Genomic DNA, 12,204 nt, shown 5'->3' on the forward strand with positions numbered 1-12,204 from the left:
ACAAAGTAATGTTTCACAAATACAAGTAATGTCTCACAAATACAAGTAATGTTTCACAAATACCGATAATGTCTCACAAACTACGCCATTTGTTTGATTGGAACTTGAAACAGAGCTTTACAGTGGACATGTCTGCTAAGTTAACTTAAACAAGTTGGGTAACTCTTGCATGAATTTATTCTAATTATGGCCCATGTTCTACTGAGAAATTCTAGTCTAAGTTTTGATGGAGAGTTCCATAAAAATACTTCCAGTGTGTTTAATTGAAACTTCACCGTCAACAAACCTACTATGACGGGTGTAATAAATGAGTGTGATGTCTCTTTTGTACAGTTTTTTTTATACTCTTTGTTAGTTTTCATGAGAGCATTGAAAAATTAATGAAAAAAGGCAAATGTGGCATGAGTTAATATCCCTTTTCTGAGCCTATTTCACTTTTTGCCGACTCCTCATGTGACACTAACCATTCAAAATTGTTGTTCAGTTACAGAATGTAATGTAACAAAATATCAACTCAAAAATCATAACTTTTAAATGTCTTGTTTCTTTTTTTTTTGTTTTATTTTTTCTAATAATATGCAATAACTTTGAGAAAATGAATAGGTTAATTGAGTATTTTTAAGGAAAATATTTGTTAATTAACGTAAATAAAAGATCATTTTGAATTAAAATTTTACATGCTGGGAAATTCACATATAGTTTCCTTATTCTAGATTTAACGTTTCGCTTTAGGGCTCAAACTTCAATTTATATCTTAATTCACCATTTCATTTTAATAGTAAATATTTGGCTATAAATTATACAGCCATATAGAAAGAAATAATTTTATCAATTCTATTTGGTGTTGTAGATGAATTTGAGGACATTGACATCTTGATGTAATGTTGATGTAACATTAATGTAACAACATTCTTGAGATGTAATTAGTATACATTTTTATGGTAAAAACAGAAATTGACACTCGATCAAAGTTGGATATATGTAAATAAATGTTGATGCTGGACTTAAATTATCTGGAATAAATAACAGTGTTCAAAGGAAAACTTGAAACCTTGAAAAGAATACTGAAAGAAATGATATCATCGGAGGACCTGATTTGGTCCTTATAATAATATATTTACAAAAAACTCCATGATGCCAGCTTAGTGTTTAACACTCAAAATGTGGTCAACTCTTTGTGATGCTTAACAATGAAAAATATGTTTTTTATGTAAGATGAAACAATCGAAATTACGTGAATGAAAAAACTTCCTTTTCCATTGTCCTAAACTTGATAATATCAGAAAAGTTTCCTTATCAATGAAACTTGCCCTTAAATGTTGGAATTGAAACATTCCTGATTCAAGTTCTAGGAAACATGACTTAAATTGATTTAAATCATGGACTACAAATTCGTAACTTGACAAAAATGTGTTAAGAATTGCGTTATCTCTGAAACTTACTTGCACATTTTGATTTAATTGAAAGACATAAAAAATATAAAGCTGATTAAATTGGAACAAAATTACATGAAAAAGTGTATTTCTTAACAACAGTCTAAAAAGCAATGCTCAGTTTATATGTAATGTTAAAGATACATTATATGTGTATATATAACTCGTGAAAAGGATGCTTTACAGAACAACATAACCAGTGTTTGCTGAAAAAAAAATGACTATACAAAAAGTTTTTGGACACTAGAGGCCTGTCAGTAAAGCATCAGTAAAGCTACAATTTTGGGTTAACAAAAGGTTCTTGGTGTTACTAAAATGAAATTTTGGTTAGAATCATTAATTTGACAAGAATTATCTACAATTTTTTTTTATATATAAGTTGAAAAAGTCATTGTACACTAAAAGTACAATTCAATGACATAAAATAGCATACAAATATCACTCCTGGTCTTGAGAAATCATGGGGTGTCAACACAGTGTCGTGTGTGTTTGTCGCAATACGTGCAAAGGTAACTGTAACCCGGGTCAACACTGTTCGTCCGTCTGCTGCAACATCAAGGTCATCTACGATACCCGACCCGTATCAACTCTTTGTACCTCGCTGAAATCGACCTGTTTCAGGAGGCATTTGGATGTTGCAGTTGTTGAAAGAAGCAGATCATCTGAAGTTGATAATGTTGATAGTAAAAGTCCTCATTATGAAGAAGATTTTGCGCAAGAACTCAAGAATAAAATTTTTGTTCGGCAGTCCAAAATTTGTCAGTTGGAGTCGCATGGAAGTAAAAGTAGTAACGAAAAGTTAGAAAGTATTTATGAAGAATATGAAACTGACATTACATATGAACCTATTGGTTATGCAAATGATTGTAGAATGAGTAAAAACAAGGGTGGCATAGTTAATGACAACAAAACCGTAAACAAAGGGGGTGACACTCCTGAAGCTACTGGTGAAGACAGTGATAATGACTATGATGATGTGTTCTATGGGATATTTACACCTACTCCAGAAGACTCCACACAAACTGATGGTACAGTTTTTGTACTTATATGTAATATAGTTGTATCAGTTTGTTCTGTAAAGAATGAAGAAATGTGTAACTTTTTAATCTCAATTTTTTCTGGCTATTATTATGCACCAGTTAATTGTAACCACAGCCCCCCAAGGTCCCGGGGTATAGCCGGGGAAATGGGCCGTGTTTTTACCATCCCGGTGGCCCATCAGTGCCGGGTGAATGCGATGGTTTTGTATTCGCGCCAAATATAGCAGGGAATGTGCTTAAGGGTCCCTTGGTGCGGGGCATTTGGCGGGGATTTGACCATCAGTTCGTCCCCAAGGGCGGGGGTTTTAGACTAGTTTTTGGCTAGACCGAAAGTCCCCACTATTCCCCGGACCTGGAGGGGCCGTGGTTACAATTGACTGGTGCATTATTGTGTTGCAGTTTGGCTGGATACCAAAAATAATATCTTACCTAAGGCATAGGTCACCAAAATACAAAATGCATCACCACAATTTTATAGAAATTATAAATATATAAAGATTACAAAATGTAGGTATTTATTTAGTGCAGATGTCAGAGGAGTGATGATTTCTACAGGGTTTTATAGCTTTTTATACATGAAGCGCAATAAAACAGTCATTTTTAATCAGTGATTGATACTTTCCATTACATATTTGTTAATTTGATGTCTTAATGAGAATTGAGTCAGATTTGCACTGTGAGTTGTCAAGACAGTTAAGTTTATGGTATCATGTTATGTCATATAGAAAATTTATCTAAGGGAAATAACTTGCACAAGTCTTGATTTTTCAGTGTTAAATATGTTGCATAGTTAACTCCCTTGATGTTCCAATTTTTTACTGCTTTTAAGTAACAATGTAAAGTTTTAATAAGCCATTTTGTATGAAATAGTTTAAGCTAATTGTTCAAATAAGTTTTTGCCTGGCATAAAAAGCTTCCCTTTTCACGCAACAAATCATTATCAAAATGTTGGAACAAATTTTATATGATTAATATTTTAATTGGCATGATAGAATGACTATTAGTTATAATAAATTTGGCTAACAGTTGTAATAACCTTGGACAGAAGTCCACCTAAATGGCCGTCAATGAGTCTTTTGACGATTTTATGACTATGACAGACTCGAGACAGGGATACATAAGATATGTCAAAATAAGAAAAAAAAAAGTAACCCTGAACGCTCGTTATTGTAGCTACCTTGGACAGAATACGACATGGTATTGACGACTTCAACCACCCCCTAGTACAAGTATTGGTATTCAATACCTATAGTTAAATTGATGTGCTGTATTGAATGCTTTATCAGGCATAATGAGTGAGCTACTGTTGGCTCAATATGGTGCAAACACTAGTATGAGTCACTCTATTGATTCGGCCTTGGATGAGGACAGGGAGTCTTTAAGAGGTCTTCAAAAGGGGGCAACATCCTGAAATTTTGTCTTCAAGATTTGCTTGTCATAGCAATTTCCTTTATTCTGTTTTTTTTTTTGTCCTTCTCCATGTTTGCTGCTAGTCATTATTGTTGTTTTTTTCTGTTTGTAACATTGCTCTTAATTTATGATACAGTTTTTTTTTGCCTGAAATGGGGGAAATGAGTAAAGTGTTTCTAAACTATTTCAAGGTCAACATAAAATATAAATTAACCATGTTTGGGTATATTTGTGCCTAAATCTGAAATTCTGGTTAATGTTGATATGGGTCTCTTAGGGCACGGCTGTTCGCAAAAAACACAGTATTTGTTTTCTGTTCCAGAATCACGTCTGGAACTTGTTCTTTGCATATTGATTCAGCATCACAAAAATCCCTTTTATGGCCTCGGAAAACCAAGAGAATTGATTTCTTTCATATAATGATCATGGATTTATTCCTTAAAATGCATGCATGAATTTGCTCCACAGGACTACAAATATTGAATGTTGCTCAGTATTGTGTATGGTTTATTGGAATTTCCTGGATAATTGTGATTTTATCGCAATTATTCGAAAGGACTAATTGCTTAAGATGACTGATAGTTAAAGTCTGTGGTGATTTATAGTGGAGGCACTGTGTTGGTCTTAAAGTAAAACTAAGGATTATCTTTTAAATATGATGGATTATTATGAAAATATATAAAAAAAAAAAAAACTGTGAAAAAGAATAAGACTATTTTCAAATATAATTTCAGTAAATAGATTAATTATGAATAAAAAAAATGGCAATATATTGAAAATCATAATTGAAGTCGCCATGACTCATTGATACAGATGGTGTTCAGAGGGAAAAAAATTATATCATTAACCGACAATCCATGAATAAAACAATAGTTGACTATATATTGAGAGACTAAAAATATGTGCATAGGATAGTGATGACAGAATTTTGTCATATTTTTGAGGGATTTCTGAAGAACTGGAATAGTATTTGGATTCTGACATTTCACGTTCAAGCCTTTATCATGTGCATGTGGGGTAGGTCACGGTTCTTGTGATGTTGTTAACGAATATAATCAAATGAATTATTTACTACTTCTTAAGTATTCTAATTTTAGTAATATGTGTAATATGTGACCAAAATATTGTTGATTGAAATAATCACGTTACTTTAATAGTTTGTTGACATTTAAATAAAAATCCAATGTATTCGGAGTATTTAAAGGATGCCGACATTCTGGTTCAAGCGTTGTTGTCTGCATTTAGTAAGTAAGATATTATTAGTTTGTTTTGGACAACTGTTGGAATCTACTGCAGTATTTATGTGTTTTAGTTATACCCCCCAAAACAAAGTTTGGGGGGGTATACTGGAATCGGGTTGTCCGTCTGTCTGTCCGTCCGTTTTTTTTTGTCCGGGATTCATCTTTGTCGTTATTGAACAAATCTTTTTCAAACTTTCAGATATTAATGGCCATGATGTAAACTTGCGCCTCTGTGAAATTGGTACGGGTCACATGACCCTGACCAGAGTTATCTCCCCTTGATGTGTTAAAGTAGGCAAAATAAGCCCTGTCCGGGATTCATCTTTGTTATTATTCAACAAATCTTTTTCAAACTTTCAGAAATTAATGGCCATGATGTAAACTTGCGCCTCTGTGAAATTGGTACAGGTCAAATGACCCTGACTGGAGTTATCTCCCCTTGATGTGTTAAAGTAGGCAAAATAAGCCCTGTCCGGGATTCATCTTTGTTATTATTCAACAAATCTTTATCAAACTTTCAGAAATTAATGGCCATGTTGTAAACTTTCGCCTCTGTGAATTTGGTACAGGTCACATGAACCTGACTGGAGTTATCTCCCCTTGATGTGTTAAAGTAGGCAAAATAAGCCCTGTCCGGGATTCATCTTTGTTATTATTCAACAAATCTTTATCAAACTTTCAGAAATTAATGGCCATGTTGTAAACTTTCGCCTCTGTGAATTTGGTACAGGTCACATGACCCTGACTGGAGTTATCTCCCCTTGTAGGCAAAATTAGCTTTGTTCGGCCTAACTCCAGGGCAAACAACCTAGACATGGAGGGGTGGGGGGTATTCGTTAGCCTATGGCTTACAGTTCTAGTTGTATTTGTTTCATATAAATTGCACTAATTACTGAAACTCTTTGATTTCTTTTGAATTAGGCACTATTACTTTAAACATTATATATTTACAACGATTGTGAAGGAAGCTATAAAAGCTTATACTAAGTCACTATCGTTGGCATGATGTTGCGCGAGAGCGTGGTCTTGTGTTGTGGGGGAAACCGGAATACCCGGAGAAAACCCACTTGTCTGGCTTGGTGACCACTAACCTAACCAAATTAGGCACTATTATTGTACAATAATGCGTAATTGAAATGAAAACAAAGAGCTTTTTTAACAAAATATTTAAGTCAACACAAAAATTTTGATATAAATTTATGTGTAAAACATGTTGAGTCTAACAAGAGAACATTTTCAGCACAAATGAAAACAATGCAAAATTTATATGTAACCCAGACTTATTTAGATAGATTTCTACAAAAATCTGTTTAATTAAGTATGACCCTGTTTTCATTTAAGGTCAGTTCACTAATTTCCATAGCATGTGGGATATGGTTGGATTATTTTACAAATTGATCAAATTTTAAATAAATATAAGAATCTGCTTGAATGAATATTTGGTATCTGATGTAAAAATGACATTAAACATGGTCAATTATTCATACACCAAAAGAACAAAGTATATACTTTGTACTGAAACTATTACCTATAATTTTCATATGTTACAAAAAGTGTACATTTTATGACAAGTTTGATATATTTGACTGATAAAAAAAATTGTTGATATATAAATGATATAAAAAATCACCATGACATATTTTGTAGCAAGATCGGGTGGGGAAAAACTATTCTTCAAAGACAGTTTTGGATATATTCATAATAGCAAAAACAAAGTTTTGCATTTTCTTCTAAAAAAGTGACAAACACATGTGGAATATATATATAATGACTGATGATATAAAATATGACCATGACATATTTTGGAAGCAAGATTGGGTGGGGCAAAACGATTCTTCAAAGACAATTTTGGATATATTCATTATAGCAAAAACAACATTTTGCATTTTCCTCTAAAAAAGTGACAAACACATGTGGAATATGATGACTCTCTTGAGACTTGGGGTCAATAACAATTTGGTTATAAAGTATAAACAAAGTTTAGCATCTGAAGAAACATTAGGAGATGTTAATATTTCATGAGAATTTAGAGACCTATGTATGAGATGATGTTTGGATATATCGTAAAAGAAAAGGCAACCTACAAAGCTCATATTGCGGGTAGTTTTGTGGTAGATCTTGGACATGTGGACAGTGTAAACTTTTTCCAACTGAAAGGTCTTGTCTTACTTATAATATTTGGTCAAATTTTGAGCGTTACCCATAGTTACAGATGAGAGCAGTTAAATTATGACCACTCTTGTTGATATATTATCTTTATTTTTTAGATATTTTATTAACAATTATAGAAGCAAATGAATATTAAATGTTGTCATTCCTGTTAAATGCTGATTTTGAACCCAAAATGGAAATAATATGCCATGTTCATATGCTATGAATGTTGATCATCTAACAGACAATGATAATTGTGACAGTTTTGACAGCCCTATTAAACTGGTCTTCTTTTCTTTTCAGCGCCAGGAAAACCCAAGTTCCTGGAGCATCTCCTCAGCAGGGTCGTTTCCCGTAAAGCAGGCAAGTCACGGGACGGGAATGGCCTTGTAACAGATGCTGAAGAATCAATTGAACTGCCAGCTGAGCCCTTGTCCCCTGATTCAGAAAAATGCTTGCAACATGCTGAAGCTATTGTTGAGGAGCTTCTAGCCTGCGCTGCTAGACCACCAAGTGGAGATTCATCAGATTCAGGCAAAGGTTCACTATTCGAATCTACAAGTGACTTTTCACCAACTGGTACGAAGAGGAAAGCTTGGTCGACTCCAGCTTCTCCGACTTTTCAGGGAATTGTTAAGGAAAGGTTGAAAAATTTTCAAGCTTTAACAGAGACCAGTGACACTGAGTCTGTGAATTCCAATTCTGCTGTTGCTGGAACACCCGTTTCTCCTAAAGCAAAGATTTACAAAAATGAGGAGTACGTAGAAGAAATTAAGGAGATTAACAAAAATATTAAAGCATTTTATACTTCAATTTCAGAGGATGAAAGTTTTAACTCTGCAATAATGGAAAGTGGTTATGTCAAAGCTCTTGTAGCCAAGATAAATCATCATAAACTCCCTGAAGAAGATCATGAAGAACAGACTGAAGACACTACTGAGGATGTGGATGTGAATGGTGAAATTATTGTGCCTGTGGAGTTCCTGATAGGGAAGGAGGATTCAGGCTGGAGCGAATGGGAGGAGGAGGTTTCACCAAGCCCTGATGACGAAGAAGGTCCAGGTGAAAATGGAATTAATAGAAAACCTAGTGTACACAATGCAAATGATTTTGATGTCAGGTCCAAGACCAGTACGCCAACATTGTCTGCCAGAAATTCATCTTGTTCGAGCACTTCAACTACTCAGTACAGTGTTACCAGTGCTAATTCAGACAGTGAAAGTCAAGTAAGTAAAGCGCTAAGACGATTTAACCAGGAACGCAGTAAATCTATCCCTCACTCTCGCTTAACCTCTGTCTCTGCTTCTAGTCCTGCCTTTTCATATTTAAACAATCACTCATCGCATATCAGAAATCTTCCAAAGCTTCGCCACTTTAAATCAAGTAAAGGTGACTCAAAAACTAATGCTGATGGTAGCAATAACGCAAAAGGTGCTTTTCTTAACGGTAGTGCTAAAAATAGAAACTGTTTGTCATGTGATGTTGAAAACTCTGTTAACCAAAAGCCAAAGGAGGGGAAGAGCGGTGAACTTCGGGGATGTGTCTCGCAAAGCTTTGACTATGGATTATTGCCCCTGAACCCTGCTGAACTGTTTGATGAGAATTGGACCAAGTGCGATCTTAGTTTTGATGATTTTGATCTGGATGATAGTCTTCGGCCAAAGGTATATGTCTGTCCGTCGGGGTAATGTATGGAATGGATATATTTTTGCCTAAGTTTTAGTATTGTGCACTTTTGTACAGTGGCAGATGGTTATAGCTTAGTTTGAAATGTTGGTAAAGTGGCAGTCACCATATTGTAGCTTTTAGTTTCTTGTAAAATATATGAGCACTATTATTTCCCAATTTGCATGCTCTTTAATGTACTGTATGTTATACATTAGCATGGTTTTATCACTACATATAACCACATTGTTTTTTAGGATGCTTTTTATGTACAAACTGCTTTTTCTGCAAAATGTTATCAATTGTTCAAATAATATCATATACTAAAGAACAATGCCAAATGTTACCCCTGCCGATAACTAAAACGAGCAAACTTGTCTCTGAGTTATCGATCAACATTTTGATGGGACTCTTAAAAGTGTTTTGTGAATATTTTAAGCAAGGGAAATCTAGATCAGGAAATAGACTGTTGAAAAAGTGTCTTCTCTGTCATACAAATGAACAAACTACAGTGGCGTATTTATAAGGATGCAAACATCAAGTATTACATATATTAGCTTCTGTTTCATGAATCTTTTCATTTTAAAAACTTACGTCCAAATTTGAGTCTTTTGAATTTTGTTTCCAGTGACCAGCACGCATTTATCGTTTTGTCGCCTCAGTTTTTAATGCCCCAGATGCTATTTAAATATTGAAATATATTTTAAGAAATGTAAATTTGTTAAAAAGGACTAGAAAAGAGAGTTTAACAAGTTTGGATGCTGGTTACAATTGTATATTTTTTATGCAAGAGTGTGCTAATGTGGTGTTTTCTTTAAATTATTTGGTTGGCCTAATTTGTATATATATATGTACTACAAACAAAGTTCATTTTGCATGTGATGTGTTATGTTTGTGTGATACAGGGGTATGCTATCGTTATACTTAAATGGTAAGATTATTTCATTTTCATTTTACCTAATATCATAGTAAGAAAAATAAAATGTGTGATTTTCTGTGTAACTTATCTTAATTTACAAACTCATGGACAGGGTTATTTTGGTAAGATTATTTAATTTTAATTTTACCTTATCATACTAGGAAAAATAACATGTTTGATTTTCGGTTCGTCTTATCTTCATTTACAAACAAATCGACAGGGTTATTTTGGTAAGATAATATTTCATTTTTAACTTTACCTTAACTGATACTAAGAAAATTGAAATAAGTGATTTTCTGTATATTTTTATCTTAATTAACAAACAAATGGACAGGGTTATTTTTTGTTAGGAAAGAATCGTTATACTTAAATGGTAAGATTCTTTCATTTTAATTTTACCTTATCACCCTAAGAAAAATAAAATGTATAATTTTCTGTATATCTTATCTTTATTTACAAACAAGTTGACATGGTTATTTTTTGTTAGGAAATTAGTGTTATACTTAAGCGTTAAGATTATTTAATTTTACTTAATTTAATCACAGGGTTAATATTTGTTAAGGTCAGTTACCTTGAAAGTAATTTTTATCATGAATAGATATATTTATCATTTTTTTTAGCAGATTATGACATATTTATGATACAAATAATACATAAAACCTTTTTTGTAGCCAAGAAAAAAGATGTTGAAAATATTATTTGATAAATGATATACTTTAATGATGGGAAGAGAGATATAAACCATTATGAATGATAAGCTGTTGCATCTATGAAATTTATAAAAAAGCTCTTGATTATAAGTGTGATAAAACGGATCATACAATAAAATGCATGTGTTTCAATTTGAATACATAGAAAAGTTATTCATTGTTCTCAACAGGAAACTTATGCCGGAATAATAATATTAATGAAAATAGTATGTGTTATTAACATACATACACTCTTGAGTCTTCATTTACCAAGAATTATGATCTAAAGTGTTTCCTATTTTCATTGATTAAATCTGAGCACATGAAGGCTCCCTCCAGCATTTAGCTCATAAGCCATTAAAACAGCATGGGACAAACCTGGAAAAATATTACTGTAGGGCGGTAGATTTTTGTGCAGCAACTGTTAAAGGCCACCCAACTTATATATAATCAAACAAAAACCATTCATTTGCCCAAAAGAATTAAACATTGACTAAAAGAAAAAAAAAGTTGATTAAACGAAAACAATCTTGTAACCTTATAGTTTGGTGATGCCCTCCCCTTCCCCTCTCCCTATTAAACCCCATTCAATGGAAAAGAACAATGAGAGGAAGTGCAGTGTAAAAAAACAATAACTCTATTTCAGCTTATCACAGAGTTACTTCCCTTTGTAACTGTAACCTTTTCTTTTCCGGAGCATATTGAAAACTACTTGATGGAATTTGATTACACTTGATAAAGCACAATGAGAGAAATTCCTTGAGTGTACAATGAGAACCTTGACTCTATTTCAACTAATTACAGAGTTATTGCCCTTTGTTACTTTTTCTTGTCAGCAGCCTAACTTCTAAATTACTTAATGGATTTTAATTATAAAACATACTTTGGTCAAGCATGATGAGCGGAATGGCTGTGTACAATAACCCCAGAATTATGGCCTCTTTTCAAAAATATTCTTGCCATTCCTGTGTGCTGGCGCCATTTGGGAGAATCTTCACTGCTGTGACAGCTCTAGTTTCTTTGACAGTTTCAATGCTTTTATTTGGTTAAACTTGGCCAGCTTATTAGTCAAGTATTGTTATTCGATGGGCTGTGCTTAAAAACTATTTTCTCTGACCTCTCAGGCTCTGTTTAATGAAAAACAAAGGCCTCTATAGTTTTGCAGTCAACTCCAACAGTTAAAGCTGCACTCTCATAGATTGAACGTTTTGGAAACATTTTTATGTTTTTTCTTGGAACAAGCCAATTTATACAAAAAAGCATTGAAACCAGTGATATAAGAATATTGACAAAATATCAGATAGCAGATTTTCATACTTAAGTTCAAAAATTGATGTTTAATGGATTTTTCTTATTATAAACCGTTAAGTAACGCTTTTAGCAATTCAACATTAATTTGTGAAATGAAATATGAAATCTGCAATCTGATCTTTTTACAGCAGTCTTATATCACTGATTTGAAGATATTTACGCAAAAATCATCTCATTCCAAGACAAAAAATAAAAAAGTTGTCAAAACGGTAAATCTGTGAGAGTGCAGCTTTGAAAAGTAAAAAAATATAGCATGGATGCAAATATTGCGCATTTCTAATTTAATATCAATTCTATACAAATTGTTGAACATATCATCCAACTCATCTCTACTTACATACGCGG

At 33.1% G+C, this 12,204-nt stretch overlaps 1 protein-coding gene across 2 annotated transcripts in view; it reads left to right on the forward strand.

The window, feature by feature from the left end:
• The window catches only part of LOC128217173 (FYVE, RhoGEF and PH domain-containing protein 4-like), a 69,434-nt gene that overhangs the window by 26,610 nt on the left and 30,620 nt on the right, over window positions 1-12,204 (forward strand). For both annotated transcript variants that reach the window (XM_052924115.1, XM_052924116.1), the window contains one exon: window positions 7,579-8,501. In XM_052924115.1, coding sequence (XP_052780075.1) covers window positions 7,579-8,501 — 923 coding nt within the window. The remainder of the gene's footprint in view (window positions 1-7,578; window positions 8,502-12,204) is intronic.

The sequence above is a fragment of the Mya arenaria genome, chromosome 14, assembly GCF_026914265.1.
Source record: "Mya arenaria isolate MELC-2E11 chromosome 14, ASM2691426v1".
In the NCBI taxonomy this organism is placed as follows: domain Eukaryota; kingdom Metazoa; phylum Mollusca; class Bivalvia; order Myida; family Myidae; genus Mya; species Mya arenaria.